The 27,444-nt window shown below is 41.3% G+C and overlaps 1 protein-coding gene across 3 annotated transcripts; it reads left to right on the forward strand.

Moving 5' to 3' along the window:
- The first annotated feature begins 3,838 nt into the window (after positions 1–3,838).
- On the forward strand, positions 3,839–26,864 carry cpeb2 (cytoplasmic polyadenylation element binding protein 2). Of its 3 annotated transcripts, XM_088349276.1 has the most exons (10): positions 3,839–4,786; positions 6,134–6,400; positions 9,890–9,980; positions 16,020–16,070; positions 16,570–16,593; positions 19,263–19,427; positions 21,187–21,395; positions 22,895–23,009; positions 23,081–23,262; positions 24,071–26,864. In XM_088349276.1, exons 1-10 carry the CDS (start codon positions 4,073–4,075, stop codon positions 24,296–24,298), a joined length of 2,046 nt encoding a protein of 681 aa, XP_088205402.1. In that variant the 5' UTR covers positions 3,839–4,072; the 3' UTR covers positions 24,299–26,864. The 3 variants fall into 3 exon arrangements, with proteins under 3 accessions (XP_088205402.1, XP_088205403.1, XP_088205404.1); XM_088349277.1 differs by lacking the exon at positions 16,570–16,593; XM_088349278.1 differs by lacking the exons at positions 16,020–16,070; positions 16,570–16,593.
- Positions 26,865–27,444: the final 580 nt, after the last annotated feature.

Below are 27,444 nucleotides of genomic sequence, written 5' to 3' on the forward strand. Positions count from 1 at the left end.
AATTATTAAAAAAGGACGTATGAAATATGCTGAAAACATATATGTTGACAGGTATGCAACAGTCAGTATCTGTTTGAAAAAGACCAGAGGACTATATGAATATCAAATCAGTGCACTAATGTCATCTTCCACATCAGCAGTAATGTTGTGTATTCCAGACGACTTCCTGCTTCCTCACAGATGGGATTACAGGTACAAGGGCCACTCCCATTGATGGAGTCATCACGGCCGATGACCAAACCGGATGAACTGATCAATACGTCACACTCACATTAACACGAAGGCTCCCGTCGAGTGATCAAGCACAGCTAAAGTCATGCAGATGACCTGTTGCGATGACGACGGGATGGGTGACGGAAGGCTTTGCAAACATGGCGACATTTGATAAGCATCCTACAAGGCCAAGGGCTCACTCACACACTCAAAATAGCACCAAAGTGAGGACCCCCTTAAAATATAACCACTTGTATCTCAAATAATCTTACAAAATTATAAAATCTTTAATTTAGACACAACTTTACAGAATCAGAATGGTTGAAATAGGTTTGTGACTTGATTAATACATTTTCCTTTTTAAAGTCTCCTATTGATTGCTATGTCACATGATGTTTGTGGTGGAGGCAGCTGGGAATGGGAAGAGGAATCCCACCCACCCACTCTATGCACACAGACACACAAACACACACCACTGCATTAAAAATGCAGACCAACTTTCATCAACCGGTAGCCTGTCCCCATCTCAACCTTCAGAATTGGCAAATGCCTAGGACTTCAACCGTGCTTTATTAGTGTGGAGGTGGTTTGGTACATTTTAGGGGAGGAAAGATTCTCACATCACACCAAGAAGTACCCTACCAACATGAGGTGCAGTTGCCAGTTTGACAAGAGAGAGGACAGTCACCAATGCCCAACTCATTCCTGACTATAGGTTCATTTAATCGACTCTATTTGGGTTTATATCAGGGTTAGGGCTTTAAAGTAACGTATAAAGAGAGAATTTCAGGTTATAAATTGGGTTTGGCCTCTGTGAAGTTGCAATAGGAAACTATGTGTTTAAGGACAGTGCCAGAAAAGCAAAATTCAAAAATAGTGTTTTGATTGATTTACATTTTTACCGTCTGTTTATCAAAATACAAGGTTACAATGATTTCAAACTCTACAACTGTATGAACCACTTGAGGAAAAAAGCCAGACCTCATCTTTGTCCCCCTACCCTTGACGGTCTAAACACTTTTTGCAAAAGTGTTTAGACCGTTTAGAAAACAGGACTAAGCATGTAAAAAAACATTTAATATTGTTGGGTTGAAATTGCAAAGTAGAGTTTTACTTTGGTTTAGTATTTTAAGTAAGGTTTCTTGTTTCAAATGTTGGTCCAAGGACAAAGTTGGAGTTGAAAAGTCAGGGAGTGAAGCAAGAAAAATGTGATTCATCTCTTATTTTTAATTGCATTGCTGCTAAATGTCATTGCGCTTATTTTTCATTGCACTATTCTGATAACTTTACAATGTAGGGCAGTCTCCAAGCACTAAATGTTTTCTCAATTTTACTATCATTAAGTCCAATAAAGGGGCAGCACGGCGGAGCAGTGCGGCACAGTTCTGAGGTCATGAGATCGAACATTCCTGTGTGGAGTTTGCATGTTCTCCCCGTGCTTGCCAGGTTGATTGGCCTGGTCCAAATTGTCCCTAGGTGTGAATGAGTGAGTGAATGGTTGTCTGTCTCTGTGTGCCCTGCGTCTGGCTGACAACCAGTCCAGGTCGTCCCCTGCCCACTGCCCAAAGACAGCTGGGATGGGCTCCATCACCCCCGCGACCCTACTGAGGATACGCGGTGCAGATAATGGGTGGATAAAAGTCTACTATAGTTTTAAACAGCGTTCACTAAATTGTTTCCAATAAAGAAAGAAAATCCAATTGTCATTATGGATTGTATTGTAAAAAGAGCCGTGCAAATACAAAGGATGTCACGTCACGTCATCGCCACAAAGTTTGCTTTTCAACAAAAAAATGAAAGCCACATTTCTTGCCTGGCATATTGTACTGTGTGATACTCAACCTTTCGGATTGGAATACTTTTTCCCCAGTGATTTAGGATCTGGTATCAGTATTCTCACACATGTACCAGAGGTCTTTGGGGTGCCGCTGCCCGTCAATTGCTTGTTCTGGCTCAACTCTGAAGAACTGGATGACACTTTACATAGAAAAACAATAGCAACCAGATAATGAAGTTGTTCCACCTGAGTCAGAACAGGAGGCTCTAATGCTACTGGTAACCATTGACACCAGAATTATCTGATTCATGTGGGTGGAGTTCACCCCTACCTAAAATAAATTCCCTAAAGCTTGATGGGCACCGCCAGGCTGTACATGCCCAAGACAAGCCACAGGAAGCAGTGACCCACGACCCAGATGGTTAAGGGATCCGTAAACCTTGAATTGATTGCGATAGGTTATTTAAAAATGGTTAAGGTGTTGAGGTTTAGCGGCTGTATTCACCTTGCAAACTAGCTTTGAAACGACATTAAGTGAGTTTAAGGATGACATTTTTTAATATTCCTTGCCACCTATATACTGAGGTTTTTTTGCAAGTTATTATTGTGCTACCTCTTCCAGTCACTCAAAAAGTGAATGTAACCTTTAACCAGGAGAAGATGTCATTGAGTTGCTCGGCCAGGAGTGATGGCCAGTCACTGCCCATCTTCTCCTGGTCCCCAGCTAAACTTCTCCCTCCCATTCCAGAGCCTGTGTCCCATATCAACAAATATACCATTTCAAATGTGTCTCTCCCCCGCAGTTACTTATGATCAAGGCTCAATTTATCCATTTATTTTCATCACAAATAATAATTTCCAGACCAGGTGCAAGCAGAGTATTTGTAAAAGTGTCCCAAAATACTGCAAATGAGAACTATACAGATGTATTCAGGGGGGTGCACTTTGTGTGTAGAGATCTGTACACCCCTACTGCTCACCAATTGCTCTGGGTGCTTGGCCGACATTTTTGGCTGTTTACAGTTTGTTTTGTTGGTTTTCATTATAAAGTGTTTCAGCAGTTACCATAGATTGTTTAACGGGCTTTCATATAAAGGATTCCTGAGGGACGTCTGTTGGTGCAATATTGTGGTGTAAAGTGGAGTTTTTGAACGTACGTATTTTGAACCAAACAAACAGTTTTTTCTTTGTTGATTCGGCTTTGCACACACTTGAATCGGAAAATCACAAAGAATATTGCTAAGACCCTCATTTTATCTTAGGGCCAAATGCACTGCAAGCTATATCTAGTTCCAAGTACCATACGCTCCCGACCTTTGGTCTAGATTATATATTTTGGGGGTGATTTTTACTTTGATATGATAGGGATAGGTCATTGAACAAAGGTTAATGTGTTAAAGTCAAGCCACTGTGACTGTATCGGCTCGCTACAGTTTAACTGTACGGGTCAGGTGTATCGACATTTCGTTCTGAGTGCATTGTTACAAAGAATGACAATAAAAGTAAATTCCATTCTATTCTATTCTTCTATTCACAAGTTTTCAACCCAGATTTAATTATCTTGGATGACCTTTTTCATATTCCCTGCTACCTATAAGTATTAAATTATTTACAACGCATTTTTGTAGCTAGAAAGTTTGGCGTTAAAAAGGGGTGTCGGCCACATACTGCACTTTATGAATAATGAAGTAGCGAGGAGGAAAAATGACGTAAACTCTGCGGCGCTTTTTGCAGGTAGCGAGAGAGGCGAGGCAAAGCCGGCGTCTCAGCGCGGCGCGCGCACCCGGCGGTGATGCGCCCGTGACGTCGGTTCCGTCTGAGACCTTTAATCCCTCTGCCGCAGCAGCAGAGAAGCGAGGAGGGGGGCAGCCAGCGACCGATTGGGACCGCTTGAGCTTACGGCGAGCAAGATCCCCCTCCCGTTATTAAATAACACCGATGGGTGGGTGAAAGCTCGCTATAGCGACCCAAACCCAAACGGGTGCCGGTTCTGTAGGTCAGACCCCCTCCCTCCTTCCTCCCCGTCATCCTCCACATTGTCATTCTTTGCAAGCATAACGAGGCGGATCTGTTCTGCAAAACATGCAGTATGAGCACGCAGGGGTGACACGCACTCCGACGCCGCTGTCCACCATCGAGGGGCCCGGCCAGGAACCACCGGCGTCCACAGAGCCACCGGATTACGAGCGGCTAGGCTTCTGTCCGACGCGACCTGCCCGTGACCTTCAACTCGGTGGGGAAAGTCAGCGGCGATCCGGCGAGATCCCCCTCCGATCGGCCGCCCTTTCCCCTCTCGAAGTCTCTGCCGATGCCGTGCTGCCTGCGACTCCCGTGAGTTCACCTTACGTCGTCCAGATGGAGTCCCCCGGCGGCCACCACGTCAGCAATGGCCACGACTGTAATTTATTGAACGGGGGTCTGGGCCCCGCCTTCGCCGAGATACAGGGCACCGGAATCCGCGGATCGTCCTCGCCCTCCCTCCCGGGGTTTGTCACGCCTTGGTCGGTGCAGACGTGCGGCTCGTCACCCCCTCCGCCTCCTCACCCCGCTCCTCCTCCCGCTCCACCTGCGTCCTGCTCCGCCGCCGATAACGGTGGTTTCTACGCGGAGATGGCGTCGTCGTCCGTCAACGCGGCCTTTCTCCAGGGGTTCTCGGCTAATCCGTGCTCTGGGATGAACGTGCAGAGCTTTGGCGGGCCATTTTCGCCTCAAATCCGCCGGTCGCCGGTCAGTCCGCAGATGTACAACCAGCAGGGTGCTTTCCTGCAGCACAGGAACAACTACAACCAACATCAGGTGGGTTCCAAATTATTTGTCACTCGTATGTCCACCATCCGTACACAGGAAAGGTTTGGGTTAATATTTTTCGTGTAGCTATTTTTAGGCAATCATTTATTCAAAGGGTTCTAAAAGTACAATGTGAAGAGTGGTGCGCTTTCAGTGTGGTACCGCACTGGGCTGCAATACGCCAGGCAGAACTGAGATTTACTGGAAGAAATGCAATCTAATTAGCAAGGTCCTGAAGAAGAAAAAAAAAATGAGCAAAACGTATGTAGTCATACACATTATTTTATCAGAAACACTCTTATCCATCTATCTATCTATCTATCTATCTATCTATCTATCTATCTATCTATCTATCTATCTATCTATCTATCTATCTATCTATCTATCTATCTATCTATCTATCTATCTATCTATCTATCTATCTATCTATCTATCTATCTATCTATCTATCTGTCTATCTGTCTGTCTGTCTGTCTGTCTGTCTGTCTGTCTGTCTGTCTGTCTGTCTGTCTGTCTGTCTGTCTGTCTGTCTGTCTGTCTGTCTGTCTGTCTGTCTGTCTGTCTGTCTGTCTGTCTGTCTGTCTGTCTGTCCGTCCGTCCGTCCGTCTATCATTCAAGACAAATACAATTCCTTAACAGGAAACAAAACTTAAAAACAAGAACTGTTTTTTGGGCTTTTCGTGCATTAGTCGAGAGATGGCGCTTTTTTAATGTCATCACATAATATTGGCAGAGATAGAGCAATGGTGGGGGAAACATAAAACTAGCTTCAGACAAGTCAGAGGCTAAGCAGATAGGCGCCTTGCATGGCTGACTCCCTATTGGTGTGTGAGTCTCTGTGTGAATGGGTAAGTGTGAAACACATTGTAAAGCGCTTTGGGAGGTCTTCATTGACTTCAAAAGCGCTATATAAATGCAGACCATTTACCATTTAGGGTCACCAAAGTATTGCCATCTTGTGGTTAATGTCGATATTACAATTTAACATGATACATCAGAACACTGCTAATTACATCAGGTCTTTCTGAGAATAGAACAAAATTTACGCTTTTACACCCATTGTAACTCAATGAAATACTTGAATACATTTTTATTTCCTAAGCGAAATACACCTAGTCCAAAATTTTTTTTTTTTTATTTTATATGCATTTTCCTCAACAAACCGATGTTGGTACACGTAGGTGTGTAACGTACATTTCTTATTTCAATGTCGCCCTTTGCTTCTGAGGTGTTGCGTATTTGAAATCCTACCATATCAAGCATTTCCCACCTTGGCTGAACAAATTGTTTTTGTTATACAAAGCTTATCAAATCTATAACATCTTTGTCCTAATCAGTTTTGCCATCCTTCCACAGCCTGTGATGAAGTCGTCTCCCTGGGGTGCCCACCAGGGAAACGGCTGGAGCTCTGGAAACGTGTCCTGGGGACGAGACCACCGCAAAGGGTCGGGCCCCCATGGGCATGGCAACCACTCCTCGTCGCCCCTCAAGAAGGCCTTCCAGAGTAACGTCATTGCCCCGCCCAAGTTCCCGCGCTCGGCCGGCCTGTTTGGGAACAAATCGTGGATGGACGACAATGTCTTTCGCACCGACGGCAACAGTAACACTTTGATGCCCCTCCAGGTATGTGGAAAGCTCCAATCCCAATGCCCGCATATTTTTCATGTATGGTCTCGGTACAAGCTGTTCAAACCTTCTTTTCCTCACAATCGAATTGGTCGATCTGACGAAACCCAATACATGGAGAGTTTAATGTCTTTCCCAGAAAATAAAATGATGTCATTTCATGCCGCCGGCTGGCTTAGGGAGTGGCGTGATCAGCAGAAAAAGGACTCTTGTGTCATCCTGGTTTAGTGATCATATCTTGCTACAATAGAATTATAGTACTCTGCTCTCAGAGAGAACAAAGACCATTAAACTCATTCTGTCGATTTACCAGTCGCGTTACACTAGTGAATTGTCACCATATGTTCAGATCAGAGCTTAAAAAAATACTTATCCCAAGAAATGTTTTTTACTGATACAATAAATATAAAGGCAGCAAGGTGGCGCAGTGGTTAGCGCATATGCGGCACAGTTCTTAGGTCATGAGATCGAACCTTCCTGTGTGGAGTTTGCTTGTTCTCCCCATGCTTGCGTGGGTTTCCTCCGGGCACTCCGGTTTCTTCCCACATTCCAAAAACATGCATGTCTGGGTAATTGGCCGGTCCAAATTGTCCCTAGGTGTGAATGAACGAGTGACTTGTCTGTCTCTGTGTGCCTTGCGACTGGCTGGCAACCAGTTCAGGGTGTCCCCTGCCCACTGCCCAAAGATAGCTGTAATGGGCTCCAGCACCCCCAAGACCCTACTGAGGACAAGCGGTGCAAATAATCAATGAATGAATAATAACAAAATTTACAAGATGCACACTTCATAGCAATTCTCAGTGACTGTTTGAAATGATTCAAGGACAATGGGTACGTTTACATGCGATATATAGTGTACATCCATGCTTCTGACAAGCAGCAGCAAAGAATTGGCGAGCATGATTCATAAAGACACGAGACAATTTGTTGAGCAATTTGTTGATTTTGGTTAGTGCCATGAATTAATGTCAAAAGGTAAATGTGAAAACAAAGTCCCTTTGATCCAACTTTACCAATTCCGATCGGATTGCTAGTAAACACCATGGCGTTGTTTGTTTTTCACTTCTTGTGCAAACGATTCTCTCTGTTTGGTCCAACAATCCAACTTTTAATCCCAGTCATCCTATTCCCTGCATGGAAGCATACCCACCAACACCAGATGACAAAGCAAGCTTTATGTACATGGAGTAGCTAACCATAGTAACTAGCAGCAAGCCGTAGCCCGCAGATATATGGCTAACATGAATAGCTAAGAAGAGAAATGAGTGAAAAAACTGCTAGTATAAGCTCCTTTAAGCAAAGAAGAAGATGACAAGCGGCAGATGGCTGCATTACAGGACTAGGCGCCAAACACGTGCGTGGCCTGGATATTTGATGATAAGTGAGTAATACCGGTGTAAAAAGCACCAACTTTCAAGAGCATTTCAAATCTCGACTACAATATGTATGTGATGGCACATGCGTTTTAACTTATTAGTTGAATCAATATATATATTTGAATACAGTATTTTAATGCTGTCAATGACTTGCAAGTGCTATGAAGCACAAAACTTCCTGTTTGAGGAAGCAGCAACAACTGTGCGGCTGGCGCTGGTCTTCATTTTCATAAACACTGTCACAGCAGGAATTGTTCCGATTCCAAGACTATGTCCTTCCTTCCTCTCTGCTTAATGTTTGTCCACCGGTGGCAAGCGCTGCCGAGGTTTCCCTCTGCTTTGACCGAAGCCCTTTATGAGAACACGTTTATTGTACATGAAAATACACAGGAGTTGCGATATCTGTGTTTACGTCTGATTGGAATTGCCAATTATTAAGACTTATTATCTTCTAAACAAGGTATCAAGAAGATGTCAACTGGGGGAAGGGAATGGGGAAAAAGATCAGGAATATGATATGTTAGGCAATTTGCATTATTTTATATTGTTAACTATTTTACACAACATGAGGCTCACCTAGGAGAAGCCGACATGATTGACCGCCATCTTGCTGCTACATGTATCCCCCAAATCAAAACCATGTGAAAGGATGGGGGTGGAGAAATGAGAATAAAGTAGTGTTGTTTGGTCACTTTGAGTGTCTGTAGTTTGTAATCTTCCTTATGATTTGCATCTCGTTTTCGGTTTTACAACTAGACATCAACATATTGTGGTTAAATAATACACATTGTTTCTTTTAAATGCACACGTTTTTGGATTGTTGTAGAAAGTTTGATGTAGAAAACTCGAATTAACTAATGTTTTAAATGCTGCGAAGAGGCGTGAAGTATTTAATTTGCATGTATCATCGAGGCATGTCTAGATGGCTGATTAAACTGTCAGATTACACTAAATTTAATGTGAAAAAGATTCTTTGGGAGAGTATTGTGTCATGATTACCGATGTGATCTACCTGTGCCCACTTCTTTGGCGCCAACTGCCTCGGACCCTGATTGGCTCCCTATCCCTATTTATACTTCTCCTATCTGTCCTCTTTTGTCAGTCCGTCTGCCAACCTCAGTTAACACTAGGCAAGCCTTTCCGACCCTGACCCCTACCTGTTTTTTTTTCTCCTGTCTGTCCTCCGGCTTTGACCCATTTTTGATCCTGACCACGTCTACTCTCCCATCCCGGCTTTCGACCATTTTTTGTCCTCGACCACGTCTACTCTCCTTTCCTGGATTACGACTCGCTTACGACCCTGACCACGTTTTTGCTCCCGTTTTCCGTTCCCGACACAGAACCCACGTCTTGCGAGGCAGAGGTTCGTTGACGGACTGACAAAGGAAGAGTGAGAGCACTGAGCTTAAATAGACGGAAAGCCAATCTGTCAATGAACCGCAGCTGACGCCACACAATTTTCCGTTCCCGACACTGCTATCCACTTCCGCGTTCAGAGCAACCTGCTTCGCGCGTCCAGCAATCACCAGATCGTGGGCGCAACTCTTTCTCCTTCTCTGATAAAACTTGTGAGAAACGCAACGCAAGTGGTCCTGTCTCCATTCTGGCATGGTCGGGGTGGGAAATGAGTCGTAAGCCAGAACGGGAGAGTAGACGTAGTCGGGGACAAAAAGGGTCATAAGCCGGGGCGGGAGAGCAGACGTGGTCAGGATCAAAACGGGTCATAGCCGGAGACAGACGGAAGCAAAAAACGGGACAGGTGGGCGTCAGGGTCGAAAAAGGCTTGCCAAGTATACACTGAGGTTCACAGACGGACTGACAACAGGGGACAGACAGGACTGGGTTCAAATAGTGAAAGGGAGCCAATCAGAACCCGCGGCGGTTGGCGCCAAATTAGCGGGCACAGGTGAGTCACATCAGTAATCATGACAATACAGCATACCTTGCCGACTTGGAAACTGAATAAATACGGAAAGAATGTTAATTGTGCCCATGCCGAATACTGGATAACCTCATATTGTTATTATTATTCTATATATTTTTAGAAGTTTTTCTCTGAGGAATTGTGATGACTTTAAAGGCTCTCACACCTTATCTGGGGTGCTTTCAGGACCGCTCCAGGTTGTATGAGAGTATCAACATGCATTCACTGGAGAGTTCCTTGATTGACATCATGCGAGCCGAGCAGGATCCCATGAAAGGTGAGCGCTGCCTATCACTTTCCTCTGTGTGTGTGCCGAATTTGAGGCCTCCCGAGAAGCTGTGTAGTATTACTGCACCAAAGCTTATTTTCTCTCCCCGCTGAGAGCCTAATACTTGTGGGCCTCCTGCTGGGTATTTACACCACCAAGCGTTTCTGAGCCGGTTAACTTGGAAAACACGGAGGAAGCAAGCAGGTGGGAGAATGGGTAAAATGATCTTATTACGTTTTTTTTTTTTTTTTTTTACAAATTTATAATCTTAATTCCTGTTTTGAGACTAATTAACACATTTCTGACCATTGTTATTTATGTTTTTACCATAAGAAAAATCAGACATTTAAGGAAATCTAACTACTTTCTACACAGAGTATGTTTGTTTGTGGCCTTTTATTTAGGCACAGCACAAAATACAACATCAACTACTAATTAACAATTGGAAACAGCAGAATATTTGCACAAAAACATCTGCACAAAAAACTGCTGTACAATAAAAATGTGTCCAAGGGGAGTAGGCTAAAGCCGAATCTTTTAACTGCCTGCCACTATTCCATTTATTTCCTTGCAAACATGAAAACTACAAAATAGAAACATATTTGTATTAAAGATGTTGGTTTTCACAAACAGGTTGATATCAATATTTAACAGTTACATTCATAACAAAATTCTACAGCAAAGTTCTGAATGATTGGTTCTTTGTTGTTTGCAGTTGTTGTTGCGATAAGATTGTCATTAACCGAAATAGGCTCAGGACCCAAATGTGTGACGTTTCTCACTCAAGGTTTTATTTTACGGGAAATGGGGAGTCATGCACGTTAGGCAGCGGTCTGTCGTGCAAAGACAGGAAGCCAGAGATCGACGAGATCGACGCCAAATGCCCGAGCAGATATCGGACGGATGGGGTCGACACCGGACAGGACGGGACCAACAGGATTGATATTGAAACAGGATATCGAAATTAAACAGGACAAACTAAACGAGAACAAAAACTGGAGAGAATAATAAACAGGACAAAAATAGACGGGATCTAAACTCGAAACCGATATTAAACAGGACAAAATAAACGGAAGCAATACCTTACAGGAAATACCAACAGGAAACAGGACCGAGTCAGAACCCACGTTTTGCGAGGCAGAGGTTCGTTGATGGACTGACAAAGGAAGAGTGAGAGCACTGAGCTTAAATAGACAGAAAGCCAATCTGTCAATGAGCCGCTGCTGACGCCACACGGGCAGGGCCAATTGGGCGTCTTTGCAACCGTGACAGAGATTGTCTAATAACCACTCTGCGTTTAAATAAAAACTTCTCTGTTCATCTGTTTTAGGGCTTGGGTTAGCATTAAGACTGTATTTGAAACAGGACTTTTCTCATGTCCATTATTTTCTTACTTTCCCCTTTCTTGCCATACAACCACTCTTACACCCAATTGCCGCAACTTAATACTTAAACAGATAGGTGAGGTGGAAAAGTACTATAATGGCTCTCTAAACTCAGTTGGGCATTGTTAACACATACTTAAAGATAAAATGGTCTAGTTTTACTTTTTAAGGTCACCTTAAACAACGCGCTCTATCTTCAGCAATAACTGAAAAAAAACAGGTTGAGCATGCATAATTTGAGATACAAGTATTTTACATAAGCATGTTTTTTCGGAAATTTACCTGGACCTTCCCCCCTCTTTAGCCTTCAATTGTGCCCTATTTTGGACAGTCGTAAGCATGCAAACAGAACAGCCTGACCTAAGAGCGACAAAGCTTCTACATTCCAGTATTTCTTGGCATTCTGTCAATAAAAGCAATGCTACAGTATGCATAATCCTGCTTAAAAGCAAACAGGGACGTATTAAACACAACCTCCTCGGGGGAGGTCATAAAAACCCTACAGGACGTGAACCTGGTTCTACTGGCATCTTTTTATTGTCCTTCCTGCTGCAGCAGATGGAGAGGACACCGGCCGAGCGGGGAGTGCAGGGGATAACGGGCAAGGCTAATTTTAGACGCTGTCGCCCTTTCGCACGCTGCGTTTGACAGCCGGGAGAGATGAGGCGAAGGAAGAGGAGGGGGAGTTGGAGGGATGGCCATAGTGGGCTGATGTTGCTATTTTTAGCAGTGTGCAAACACAGGGGGCTTCATATGCAATTTTAAAACCGAACTAGCTTCTGCAATACATTGTTTGCTACAGGAATTGAAGCCGAGTCGCGGTGATGATGGCGCTGACACTTTACCACAAGACCACCATTGGTACCAATGACATTTGAAAAGGCATTAGACCTTATCTCATTATCACACTATTTTTACGGCGCCAGAAACAATGATCAGGTGAAAATATGGAGAGACTGCCTGCAATGCAGGACAAAATGCCCTATCCAAATTGGATTTTCTGGCACTGTGAGTTAAGATAATGTGATATTGAGATAAGCTGAAAAGCAATTTCACATTTCATCTATACCACTAGTTGTCCATTGGAAGGTGTAAGGGCCAATGTTCCCTCTAAGCTGCGTGTGTGCGCAATTGCGCACTACCCAGAGCTTTTCCGCGCACAAGAAAATCTAGCCAGCTCACAAAAATCAGGGCTCGAAATTTCTAATTAAGAAGCAAATTAAGTCAAAGTTACAGTGCATGAAGGTAGAAATACCAAGTTCTCCTGACGTTGTGTTCTAAATGCGGTATTTTTAAGTTAAGGTCGAAGTAGAACGAAGTTGAGTAAAGTCAGTAGAGTTTTTCGATAACCGGCTTCTTCGGCTCGGCTCACTAAAAGGAATCGGCTCTTTCGGGTCCTAAACGGCTCTTCGGGTTATTTTTGCTTCTTTCATCCCTACATGACCAAATATTATGTAAAATTATGCACAAAATGACTTAAAGGAAGGGGGAATAGAACAAAAAAGAAAAAATACCAAAATGAAAAAGTAGTGAAAAGCTGAGAAAAAAAGAAACAAAAGGAAGAGAAAAAAGAAGGAATAATTCAGAAAAAAGCCAGAAAAAAGAAAAGAAAGAAACAAAGGGAAAAAAAGTAAATAGAGAACAAAAAGAAAAAAGTAACAGCGAGGAAAAAATAAACACAATGAGATTTTTTTTAAAGGAATTTTAAAAAAAAAGAAAAAAACAGGGAAAAAGAAGAAAAAGTTTGTGTTGCATTCAAAGAATTTCCTATTATACCAAGTCAATCTTGTTGCCAAAAACGTGATTAAATACAGTTGTGTATCGTGCAACCGACTAAATAAGCCCCCGAAAATGTTGGTATTATGTGACCAAAAAACCAGGAAAAAAAAGAAATGGAAATCTTGTGAAAGAATTCTTGTAAAAACAAATGACGTTTGTAGGCCGTACAACCTTTGCAATAATACATTAGTCAATTCATTCAAAAGTGAAACATTTTTTGCATTGCCGGAAACTCAGCAAAATGTAACGTGATGTTTAGGACATGTTTGATTATGACTTAGTTGTCACACTTGGGATTGCTGTTGCTCACTGTTGTTTCAAGCTTTGCTCAACGACTTTGTGTGAACGCTCAGACCCGTGGAAAATTAGAGGGAACATTAGTCAGGGCTCTCACTGCCACGATAAGTATGGTAATCTGCAAATGCATCCATATAATTAAAATCACAGTAAAAAGTAAAAGAACACCATTTTTTTGATTGTCAGCTTTTTTTTATTTAATAGTAACAAACTGAACAGCACTAGAGGATACTTAGGTGTCAGGACCAGAACGGAAACAGGAGCCAATTGCGTTACGTTTCTCACAAGTTTTATTGAAGGAAAGAGGAAAGGCTGCGCCCATGATCCGGCATTCGCTGGACGCGGGAAGCAAGTCTCTCTTGTACTCAGATTGTGATCCAAACATGGAAGTGGATCTTCCGTAGCGAACGATGGAGGTGTCAGGGATGGAAAAAATGGGTCGATAGCCGGGACTGGGAGAGCAAGGCGTGGTCAGGGTCGGAAGCGAGTCGTAAGCCAGAACAGGAGAGCGGACGTAGTCGGGGACACAAAGAGATCGTAAGCTGGGACGGGCGAGCAGACGTGGTCAGGATCAAAACGGGTCATAGCCAGAGACAGACGAGAGCAAAAAAACGGGACAGGTGGGAGTCAGGGTCGTATTTACTGAGGTTCGCAGACGGACTGACAACAGGGGATTGACAGGACAGGTTTCAAATAGTGACAAGGAGCCAATCAGAACCCGCAGCGGTTGGCGCCAAATGAGCGGGCACAGGTGCTTCACATCAGTAATCATGACACTTAGGAACTGTAGTCGTTGCAAACAATGCTCAGGGATTCTTGTGCGTTACGTATAAATACTGTATGCATTTTCCTATCTTAATCACTGTATATTGCGGTATATAAGGCGCACCAGGTTATAAGACACACTTTCAAATTTCTTGCTGATTTGGTGTTTTTAGATTGTCCAGAAAATACCATTTATGTTATCTAACAATAAAATTTCTGAAACCAAACTGCTAAATAAAAATATTTCTACCTGTACTGTATATGTACTTAGAGATACATTCCAGCTATCTCAAAGATGCTACACACCTAGGTAGCATAATGGCTAATATCTGATTGAGAGCCAAACAATACTTTAATGAGCAACCAAGGGACAATATAAAAGAGATTAGAAAAACATTGTGATTCATTTTTTACCAGGCAAGGCCAAGTGACATAATAGCATCCATCTTGTTCTTTGAAAAGAAAATGACGAGGTTCACAGAAATTCACAACAACTCAAAAAGCTAACAAAATATCACAGAATAGTCCATACCCTTTGAGGATAATATAAATTTCACTGTATAATGTGATAAACAGTGAATACGTAAGGCTTTTTCTTCCTCCACACGTGTTTTTATATTCGGGTGGTGACAAGGTCAAAATAATAGCCGAAATGAGCAGTTCCTTTAAAGTTTATTACAGAATATTTCGGGCACGAATTAGCTACAAACCAAAGGCTTGTTGGATTGATGCAAAGACCAAAATGACTGACAATAACTTTAATACTATAAGGGCAGAACATAAGCAAAACAAAAGTGGAGAGGTAATGGGAAATTCCCAGTGAGCTGAAGTGGAAATTCCCCAAAACAAGAATTGTTTGTCAAAACCAGTTCTAACAGGTGTTGATATGCTGAGCCCATCTTCTGGCTAAAAATAAAACATGGCTGGATAAAACAGAAGCTGAATAATACAACTAAATAAATTAATACATCAATAACTATTTAATTATGGTTGAAGGAATGAATACACTACAAATGACAAAATAATATAGAGGTTATGAATGAAAAAAAATCATACAACCATGACTATATTGTCATGATTACTGATTTGACTCACCTGTGCCCGCTCCTTTGGCGACAACTGCCTCGGACTCTGATTGTCTCCCTGTCCCTATTAAAACCCACCTTTATCGGTCCCCTGTTGTCAGTCTGTCTGGAAACCTAAGTTTACACTAGGCAAGCCTTTTTCGACCCTGACTCCCACTCCCGTCTGTTCCCCGGCCTTGACCCGTTTCTGACCCTGACCACATCTACTCTCCTCTCCTGGCTTACGACTCATTTCCGACCCTGACCACATTTTCGCTCTCCTGTCCCGGCTACCGACTCGTTTTTTTCCGTTCCCGACACCGTCATCGTTCGCCACGGAAGATCCACTTCCGCGTTCAGAGCGACTGCTGCCCGCATCCAGCAAACCCAGGATTGTGGGCGCAACCCTTTCCCTTTGTTCTAATAAAACTTGTGAGAAACGCAACACAAGTGGGTCCGGTCTCCGTTCTGGTCCTGACAAACATAAGTAGTGACACATTTCGATGTGGAAAACATCCAAAGGTTTTTTTCCCTAGCTAGCATATTTTGACATGGGCAAGGCAACGATAAAAAATATATCCAAAATAATAGTACTTTGCTGCCATTCAATGCAACTCTTTTGCGGGGAGTGTCAATATTTGTAATTTTCGTGACTGGTTCGTTACCCTTTTGCAGTGTACTTATTTTAATGCATAGCAAATTAAGTTATCATGAGCTGTTCCAGCACAGTGTGACTAAGTGTGTGTTTCTTTGACCAGGCCGCATTGGGTGCCTGAACCAGGCAACTGAAGGGCTCCTCATGCTCAATGGTAACTATCGCATAGAGTCTTTATCGTATTCCCTTCAACAAGGATCACACATTATTTAAGCAGAACTAATGATGGTAACTAGTGTACCAAGTTGAGCTAACCATCTCGAACGGAAGTATGTATGCATGCTCCCTTAATGGTATGAGTCACTAAATGGAATTGTCAGAGTATTTGTCTTGTGTTAATTAGATTTTTCTCATCCATTAAATTGTAGATTTCAAAAGGCATATACACTTCTCTGTACCTTTGATTTTGTATGTTTCATAGATTTGTTCAAATTCATTTTGTTCCATTAACTACACATTTATTTCTATGTACTAATTAATTCCCGATACAAAATTTGATGTGATTTCATCAAAGTTCAAAGATCATGAGTAGATTTTTGTGTGGAATTTGGTGTAAAGGTTTTCCATCCACTGGTAAAGGGTTTGAAGGAATTATGAGTATTTATTATATTTTTAACTTCAAGGACTGAGGCATTGTTTACATTTACACGCAGCCAGGAGCTATGGGAGACGTCGAGGTAAACCTAAAACTCATTAAGCACATATGATCATCAAATGTTTTTCGTGTTTTTTTTTTTCATTTCAGATTGCATTTCTAATCCTGGTGGGGCTTGTAACTTCTAGCACAGTGTTTCCCAACTTTTCTGAGCCAAGGCACTTTTTTCATCAATAATCCTTAGGCAAACCGTCCGTCGATATAAAAAAATGCTACCATTTTCAATGCATTTGAAAATAATAATAATAATACCACTTTTCCTAAATTGACAGTATACGGGTTTTGTGGTCACCATGGTTTTGAGAGGTAGCACAGGTTAATAATCCATCCATCCATTATCTGCACCGCTTATCCTCAGTAGCGTCGCGGGAGTGCTGGAGCCCATTCCAGCTGTCTTCGGGCAGTAGATAGGGGACACCCTGAACTGGTTGCCAGCCAGTCGCAGGGCACACAGGGACAGACAATTTGCTCGCTCAGTCACACCTAGGGACAATTTGGACCGGCCAATTAACCTGAAATGCATCTTTTTGGAATGTGGGAGGAAACCGGAGTTCCCGGAGGAAACCCACGCAAACACGGGGAGAACATGCAAACTCCACATAGGAGGTCCGATCTCATGACCTCAGAACTCTGACGCACACGCGATAACCACTGCACCGCCGTGCTGCCCAGGTTGATAATGTTTTTAGTAAAAAATAAAGTAATTAAAATCAGAGAAATGATTTGCAAGATTCTTATTTTTGTAGCGTAATCTTAAACAACATGACTCGACCTGACTTCATAAAAGAAAACAAGTTGTTTATTATATTTCCGTGTACTACCTTACGAGCAGATGACCACCATAATTTCCAGACTATAAGGCGCACCTGACTATATGCTACACCCAAAACAATTTTAAAGAAAAAAAAAACATTTTGTACATGGACAGTCTGCACCTGACTATAAGCTGCATGTGTCCATCTTGAACCATGAGATATTTACAATGAAAGACAGTAAAAATAATTAGTTTTCAACGTTTTACTAACAAACACACATGGTAAAAGGCACCGAGGCTCAGCAACACAAGTAACACAGCGCTTACAGGCAGCGTCTGAAACTCATGACAAAAAGTTACCGGACACCAGCCATAAAGTTGCTTGCCCCATTTTTCACAGCTTGAAACACAATAAGATGACTAATCGAAAAAAAAAAACACTGTTGCAAGATATTAAGGATTGATAATCAGAATATATAACAGAACAACACTTTAAAATTAAGTTTATTATAAATCTACTTATAACATTCATTGCATGTATATGACATCGTCGTTTTCCATCTGCCATCAGTATGTACCTGTATTTACTCATCTTTATTCAGGCCATGTTTGCATTGCGCCGTCTGCTACAAGCCACGTGAACTCCTCTTTCTACGATGCTTTTAATGTATATTTTGTAGCGTCATAAATTTTTAGCTTCTTTTGAATTTTTCTTCTGGGGCTGAGGTTTTGGCTTGATTCCAAACCACTTCTCAATTTTTTTTTGTGTTCTCTGTGGGTCAACTTTGGAAAATGATATGCAAATGCACGACCTTAGAATGCTCGGGAAAGTCCGGAAGCTCGAAGTCATTCGATGCAGGCTTCTTATTGGCTGCAGAGTATGCAAATTGCCAAACGAACCCGAAATTCAGAAATTTCCAAACCGAACGAAGATTTTGAAATCGGAATAAAGCAAACGTTTGATTTAAAAAAAATGTAAAAAAAAATAAAATAAACTTTTTTTTTTCTTTCCTTTTTTAAAAAAGTTGTCGGCCACCCGGGCAGAAAAATTGTGTAATTTGTACGCCCGACGTAAAAGATGCACGCCCCGGGGGTCCAGGCAGACGTTATTTCAGACATTGTTTACAGGGCTGGTTAAAATAACACACACAAGTAAAAGACACACAGCAGCACAAGTTCCGTGACATAACAAAAAATAACAGCAACTCAAGTAACACGCAAAAAATGCATACATTAGCCACAACTCTGCATAAGCCGCAGAGTTGAAATGTTGGGACAAATGTTGCTGCTAGTCCGGAAATTACGATAGTAGATAAGAAGAAAAAGAAAGATGTGATGCCAACGACTGAAATGGAAAAATGTTGCAATAACTCTGCTGAGATAAGGAAGAAAGCTGAGATACTGAACAATACCATACTTTTTTGTAAAGATAAAATTGAGCTATTTTGTGCAGCATACTAAAAAAGGTCTCCCGGCACACTGGTTGAAAAACACTGCTCTAGCACACTTTACCATATATATATATATATATATATATATATATATATATATATATATATATATATATATATATATATATATATATATATATATATATATATATATATATATATATATACACACTGGACACAGAGTGAGAGACTATATGTTACAATTGTTTTAGGGAAATTAAAAAAAAAAAATTGATCCATGATAAGAAAAATGTGCAGTTTACACAATATCATATAACGTGATTCTATTGTGTTGTTTTTGTGTCAGTGTTGTGCAATATTTAAAGGAAGGGCATGCTTGATGTTTGTGGATTGAGCATGAAGGTCTTGTTCTTACCAGCTTTATGTTTCAAACCAATTGTGGATAATCCTCACAGGAGGAAAATTAACTCAAAATGATGATGCCTTTGCCCTTGAAGTTACCTGCTCTCTCTATCCCCTGCTCAGGACGTTCTTCTCTTTTCCCCATCGACGACAATCTTTTGGATGACGGTCACGGCAACCAGGCGGTCCCGGGGGTCCTGGGCTGCTTCCCGCATCAGAACGGCGACTGCATCGAGCGCTTCTCACGCAAGGTGTTTGTGGGAGGTCTCCCGCCTGATATCGACGAGGGTGAGGACAAAGGACACCGATTGGCCTTCAGGGATTGAATTTTAATGTTTTGTTTTCAACTGTTAAAAAGGGCTTAAATTTTGATTGAATGCTCGAAAATTGTCGTCATGTTTCTTAGCAGTCTGAATCCATAGACCACGCATCGAATAGATAGATAGATAGAGATAGATAGATAGATAGATAGATACTTTATCCATCCTCGCAGAGAAATTTACATTACCATCAGGATCCTTAGAATAAAATAAAATACGAGATCTAGAATACAAAATACCGAATATAAGAATAAAGAAAAACAAAACGCCAGAACGCGTACCATTGAAATTCGTCTTCCTTGGAATTGGTTTGTATGGCGTTGTCATGTGACTCATCATTGTCCCCTTCACGTCGCGCCCAAGAGGACAGGTCCTTTAGACAAAGATTGGCTACGACCAGCACACAGGGTAGACCCAATCGCGTAACGTTTCTCACAATTTTATCGAGATATAGGAAGAGGAAGGGCAGCTGGACGCGGGAGGCGAGTCGTTCTCGCAATCGGATCATAATCCGAATACGGAAGTGGATCTACTGTAGCGGGAGATGGCGGTGTCAGGGACAGAAAAACAGGTCGATAGCTGGGACAGGAGAGCAAAAACGTGGTCGGGATCGCAAAGAGGTCGTAAACCCGGACTGGAGAGCAGACGTGGTCCGGATCGAAAACGGGTCGTAAGCCGGGACGGGAGAGCAGACGTGGTCGGAATTAAAACCGGTCGTAGCCGGAGACCAACGGGGAGATCAGGAACGGACAGTAGGAAGAGCGGGTGCAAAAACGGGACAGGTGGGAGTCGGGGTAAAAAAAGCTTGCCTTGTAACAACAGAGGTTCGCAGATGGACTGACAAAAGGCGAATGACAGGACCGGGCTTAAAAAGGGACAGGGAGCCAATCAGAGCCCGCAGCGGCTGGTGACAAATGAGCGGGCACAGGTGATTCACATCGGTAATCATGACAAACACAAACAATGGCTGAAACGTCAAACAAATACACACATTGCACGATGCAAAGTATGCAATTGGAAGGTCATGTCTCTCTAGTCAAAATTAATGTGGTAAATAACAATGGCAAAAACTCCCCAAAACCGAAAATGTAATCTACATATTACCATCATTTTTACCCAACACCTTTACGGAGAGAGATTTGTCTCAAAATATTTACACGCGTTTTGTTCAGATCCTCAAATGTGTTTGCAGTTTACCCAATATCAAGAAATCATGTCTTGATAAATGCACATGGATGAATAAAAATCACATATGTAAATCGCGGATATATTTCTGGACCTGAAAAACACTGATGCAGATTTCAGACATATTTGAAGTCTTGAAAAATATCGCAAATGTTTTTGTCGATTTGCAAAATACATGAGTAAATTGTGTATATATTTGTAGATCTGAAAAAGACATTTGTAGATATTTTTGAGAAAAATCTCTCCCCATAGCACCGACTCACAAAACTCTGGACTAAATGACCATACACACACAAACACATGCGCTCTCACAGCGGATCTGATAGCAAATGCACAGACTACAAATATTAGTCCAGGCAATGCACAACACGACAGGCAGCACTCAAAAACAGGATTGTGTATTGATTTACACCTGATATCTTCTTTTAATTGCACTGTAGAATTTGGCTTTGAATGTCCTACGAACTGCTGGGATTTGGCCATGACAAGGGTGTACAAACCGTGCGAAGACTCTTAAAGTGACATTTCTGCTTTCCCCGCAGATGAAATCACCTCCAGCTTCCGCCGCTTTGGGCACCTTGTTGTGGACTGGCCGCACAAAGCTGAAAGCAAGTCCTACTTCCCGCCGAAAGGGTATGCCTTCCTACTTTTCCAGGAAGAGACGTCAGTGCAGGCCTTGATTGAAGCCTGCATGGAAGAGGACGGCAAGCTCTACCTGTGTGTCTCCAGCCCCACTATCAAAGATAAACCAGTAAGCCCAATAGCATTTGAATGACAGAAGGGGGCAAGGAAGGTCAGAATCGTGTAGTGAAAAAGGGGTCATAGATTGTTTAAAGAGCTTCTATAGAAAGGATTTCTTGGCAAATTACGGCCAAAACGAGGTCTGGTACTGTGACACCCTGACTGTAAACTGTAGTTAGGATTATCTCCTGTGTATACTTCGACTGTAATTTATCTCTTTTTTTCACCGTCTTTATTTTATTATTATTATCATTATTATTATTACTAATTATTGATCAGTTTATCAGTTTATTATTACTACTATTGATTGATCGAGTGAGTGGGCAGCACGGCAACTAAGTGGTTAGCTCGTTCGCAGCACAGTTCTAAGGTCATGTGTTCAAATTCAGCTACCAGCCTTTCCTGTGCGGAGTTTGCATCTTTTCCCCGTGCTTGCGTAGGTTTCCTTTGGGCACTCCGGTTTCCTCCTGCATTCCAAAAACATGCATGTCAGATTAATTGGCTGGTCCAAATTGTCCATAGGTGTGAATGAGTGAGGAATTGGTTGTCGTCTCTGTGTGCTCTGCGACTGGCTGGCAACCAGTTCAGGGTGTCCCCTGCCAACTGCTCAAAGATGGCTGGGATGGGCTATGGTACCCCCTTGACCCTTCTGAGGATAAGCGGTGCAGATAATGGATGGATAATCGAGTGAGTGATCGATTGACCGAGTGATCGATTGAGCGAGTGATCGAGCATGTGAGCAAGTTAGCAATTGAGTGTGTTTTTTTTAAAAGTCTAGGAAAAAAATAACACTTTACAGAAAACCAAAAGACACAAAAAACATTACAAAGCATAATAATACGATTTTATTCAAAAAATAAGGAGAGGAAAAAAGATAAAAAATCTGCGCAAATAAAGAATGATAAGAAGAAAAGGTAATACTTTTTTTTTCATTCCTCACTTTTTGGTCCTCCTTTAAAATGTATTGCTTTTATAAAATGTTTACCACATAAACAGCTTCACGTTTGAAGAGAAAATTTTCATAAAGGCAAAAAAGAGGCCCCATGTAAATGTATACAAATGCAACAAATATAAACAACAAATGATTAAGGTACTTTTCTTCACATAATAGCAACGATATAAAATATATACCTCTTGAACCACATCTTCCAAAAGTAAGTTTATTTATCTTTGTAGAGCATATTATTTTATGAAATGTTTATTTTTTAGTACAAAACAATACAGGTTACTTATACAAGCCTTAAACATACGTATATAAGACCTAAACATACATTCCATACAAAATATAGCACTGAAAAAACTTACATACAAATTCAACTTACAAAAGATCGTCCGGAACCGGACCTCGTTCGTAAGTAGGGCAGCATCTGTATTTGTTAGTGCTCCTTCTGTGTTTTGTGTTAAGTTGAAAGGACCCCATGAAAATAAGATGCTACATCTCAAGGTGTTATCCAGTAAGAAATTAACAAAATACTGAAAACATCACCATTAACAAATTTTCATCTGCAGGTCCAAATCCGCCCTTGGAACCTGAGCGACAGTGACTTTGTAATGGATGGTTCTCAGCCCTTGGACCCACGCAAAACCATCTTTGTGGGAGGGGTCCCTCGTCCTCTGAGAGCAAGTAATGACCCCTATTTCTATAACTTTTTCTTCACTATGATCCCTGAGATCAACAACTTCCTTTTCAATTAGTCGAACTGGCGATGATCATGGATCGCCTCTATGGGGGTGTTTGCTACGCCGGCATTGACACGGACCCAGAGCTCAAGTACCCAAAAGGGGCCGGGCGGGTTGCTTTCTCCAACCAGCAGAGCTATATCGCCGCCATCAGTGCCAGATTTGTGCAACTGCAGCACGGCGACATCGACAAGCGGGTAAGACACGTTTGTCCTTTATTGATCCGTTTGCTGTAGCATTAAGGTGGTAGTTCCTGACATTTCAATGGAAAAAAGTGATGTGATGGTTGTTATTCAATGATATAATCAACAGACATACTGACAGACTAAAGTAAGATTAATCACGTACTTTATTCTATATCTACATTGTACTTACGGTATATAAGCTTTTTCAGCTACAAATGAAGTCCTCAATTTAAGCATCCGATATGACAGAAAAAGGGAGTTATCTATCAAAAACGTTTCACTCCTCCTTTTGTATAATCTGCGTCAATGTCAGGTCGCTGAAATTTCCTTTGCTCCTGGAGGAACGATTACAAGCAAATGCAATTCGGTGCATTACTGTGAGAACCACCTATGACACCAACACAACAAGTCTCTGTTGCAATCTGGCACTTTTCCTCAATATGGTTGCCCTGGCAACGTTGTTTGGAACATGTGCTCGTTTTCATAATCACTATCTTGAATGATCCAAAAACACGTGACGAAAACAACACTGAGCATAACTGAAAAATGAAGCAGTCGACATCGGCGTCAGGTGTGCAGGGGCATGGCGCTGTTGGCGTTCTGCAGCCAGAGGTGTTGAAGGTAAATTCCCTATACGGTTAGCGCAAGGTGTGCGCCAGGTTTATAATGTACAAAATAGATGCAAAATAGTTAATTTTAATGGCTGTCTATGCAGAATTTACGGTAAATAAATTTGTCGAAATATCGGCTGATCAAATGATAAACCCACATAACAACTGACGAGACAGTTTATTTTCCATGTTCCATTTTGGTGCCGCAGGTGGAAGTGAAGCCGTACGTCCTGGATGACCAGCTATGCGACGAGTGCCAGGGCGCTCGCTGCGGTGGCAAGTTTGCTCCATTCTTCTGCGCCAACGTCACTTGCCTGCAGTACTACTGCGAGTTCTGCTGGGCCAACATTCACTCGCGAGCTGGTCGTGAGTTCCACAAGCCCCTGGTCAAGGAAGGTGCCGACCGCCCTCGTCAGATCCACTTCCGCTGGAACTAGAAGCTATCAGTATGACCCTCCACTACAGTTTATAACACTAAACCATGGGTGTCCATACCATGAGCCTGCCTCTATATTTTTTGTGTGGGAACCTGCCACGCTATTTTCAACATACCGTATTTGTTTGTGTACAACGTGCAACTCATCCCTAATTTTTCTATTAAAAACCGGTATAAAAGTTGTTTCACTTCCAAGCTTAAACTTTGCGATTGGATGCAAAAAGAATCAAACCCGGGTCACGGTGGTAAGAGCGGCGAATCACATTCAATGCACCAACAATATCCAGATTACATATGAAAAGGCATTTGATTTTATCTCATCACCACACTGTTTTTATTCACAGTACCTGAAACGAATGTTAATTTTGTTGTGCATTTTACATGTTACTCTGACAATAAATTATATTCTATTCTTCTATTCTATTCTAAGCATTGTAAATTACAAACGTTGTTTAAAACATGCGGCCGTGATTAAAATGATTTATTGACAATATAAACTCTGGACACAATTCCAACATAAATTTTACAATTTATTTATTTTATGTCCTTCAAAGTTCCATTTGTCATCACATACATAAAAGAGTGGCTTCCCTCGTCATGCTTTTTTGTGTTTACTTATAACTTTTAGAATGACTTTCTGTTCGATAGATGTAATCAATCAATCATAATTTATTTGTATAGCACTTTTCAGGCAAATAATTCCAACTCAAAGTGCTGTATAAAACATTCAATATACAATAGGAAGGTAAAATATCTTAGTTTCGAACCAATGTCTATGAGACTATTCTAATTCTATGATTAACATAAATTTGATATAACAGTAAAACATGGATTTAAATGTTAAGGATATGTGCGTATTTGCAATATACCATACAATCAATATAAAGTGTCATTAAAACTCTCTTGAAATGCACCTGAGGGAACAGCTGTTATGTTATGGTTATCTGCTTTCAATTTTCATTCATCTCTGGCATTTGTCTCTGGCGCCGTGACTAGAAATAGTGTGATAATGAGATAAAACCTTATGCCTTTTCATATGTCATATTTATCCCTCGTGATCCTCTGGTTAGGATTCTCACCACCGCGGGTTGGAATCCTGCTGCAGCTATCATTTTAAGATTGAGGTCAGCTCAATCACTGATCAATCTGGGTAAAAGCTCGTGCACAGGAATAAATACGGTATGTAAATTGGGTTATAATCAATTAGCCCCTTAGAAAAACGTTTAGACTCCAGTTCATGAGGCACTCTATCTTACAGCCGAATTCATTTTGCAGCCACGAGCATCGCTTCTTTTCCACCCTGCATCTCAGGCTCTTTGTTTTGATACTCTCTTCTTTACATAAATGAAAAAAGAAATTGATTTTATAAATGTTCAAAGTTATTATTTTTTTATGTGAGATTAAAAACAAAAAAACAAGATGTAAGAATGTTTGCGCACGGGTTGGTTTTTTTGTCACTAGCCACCCACCTGCGCTCAGGCCTGCTGAGGACAATAACCAAAGGTAGAAAACCATAAAATAAAGCCGAAATGTTGACATTTGCTTTTTCAGGCAGACAACTCACCTTCGGCCTCTTTCATAAGGACAGTCTTTGCTAACTCTGAGTTGTAACTGAAGAATTTATCCGCATTTGCCTTGCACACAGAAATTGGAATGCCCAATATAGTTTACCTATAAGAACACCGCAGGCTAATATGGACTGAACACAAATGGTTTAACACTTACTGTACTCCATTGTAAGCATTGTCTTACAGAATTGCCGCTGAAGATCCCAAACCCTTTTTTGCTAAAGCACTGGCATACCGCAGACCTCTAACAGAACTTCTCTGCATTTACCTTACACACACAACTTAGTGATTGACACAAAATTTACTCCCTTTCAAGTGACACAGTGACGAAATGCTACTTAATTAACCTTGTATGGTTTTTTTTCTGGCCAATCTTTAATAGAAATTAAAAAACATTTTTAAAAAGCTACGTGCACTTAGGGCACAACAATAAGGCGCTCTAGAGTAGCCACGTTGGACCTTGTGAAGGGAAGATACCTTTTGGGGTGTGCATATACTTAACTTGATAGCTAGCTTGCCTGTCCCGTTAGCCCCTAGTAAAATGAAGCAGACAAAGCTCTCCGAATCGTTTCATAGTTCACAATATTCCACATTGGCTGTATAGACAACCAAATAGCGTAAGAAAAAAAACCATATACTGTATACTGTAAGAGTAGTGGTGTAGGACAAATACTTGATGCTGTTTAACCCTCCTGTTTCATCGTGGGCCAAGTTTAATATTGAGGTTGAAGAACTTTGGCATTTTTCATTAGTATTGAATTATAAAATATGCAGCAGATAAACAGCTCTGGAAAGGATAAGAATACCTAAAGAAGACTAGCTGTTTTTTGTCCGGACAATTCAAGAAAAATGCGGATTACACTTCTTTATGTTAACATTTTCAAAGCCCCAGTGTGTAATATTTGACAACCAGATGACACTGTATTGTTTAATGCGAACTAAAACCAGTGCCAAGAACACAGCGTCACAGCAAGATGCCCAACCAACATGGCAATGACTTCTAAGTAGGGATTCCACTATATAAAAAAAATATACATTTCTCGACCTACGATGTTTTAAAAAAAAATTACTTTGGCATGATTGTTTAGGTAATTTTGCCTATAAGTCAAATCAATGTTTTTCTTAATGAATGAAAGTTTTTTTGTACCACTAGGCACTGAATTACACACTGTCCCTTTAAAGTCAGCATTTGTCATGAGTAGTGAATAGAAAAAAAGGCTAAAGTTTTACTTCAATTAAACATATGATGTTAGGACTTAGTGTAGCTAAAACCAAATTGTGCAAGTTTTTACACATTTATAAAATGTGTCAGTGGAACTGGCAAAGATTTATGAGGATTTTTCCATGTTACTTCGAAAACTGAGCATACAAAAACTGAAAATATCTCCTTTAGAGACAAAATGACCTTATACAGTAACTTAGATACATTTAGATGAACAAGAAAGAAACATATGATGCATTTATGGCAGAGCATGTTTTAGCTAGCATGCCAGATGGAACTACAATCTTAACAAATGATAAAAAATAAAATAGACGACTCAGTTTACAAAGTAGCTCTGGGTTGAAAACAAACGTGTGT

Source organism: Urocampus carinirostris, chromosome 12 (assembly GCF_059441175.1).
Source record: "Urocampus carinirostris isolate Australia breed hairy pipefish chromosome 12, RoL_Ucar_1.0, whole genome shotgun sequence".
Lineage (NCBI taxonomy): Eukaryota > Metazoa > Chordata > Actinopteri > Syngnathiformes > Syngnathidae > Urocampus > Urocampus carinirostris.

Bases quoted from the DNA above. Each gene is read 5' to 3' on its own strand.
- cpeb2 (XM_088349276.1), top strand. From the start codon at position 4,073: ATGCAGTATGAGCACGCAGGGGTGACACGCACTCCGACGCCGCTGTCC. The intron at 6,401-9,889 runs GTATGTGGAAAG...GGGTGCTTTCAG, and splicing joins ACACTTTGATGCCCCTCCAG to GACCGCTCCAGGTTGTATGA. The intron at 9,981-16,019 runs GTGAGCGCTGCC...TTCTTTGACCAG, and splicing joins CGAGCAGGATCCCATGAAAG to GCCGCATTGGGTGCCTGAAC.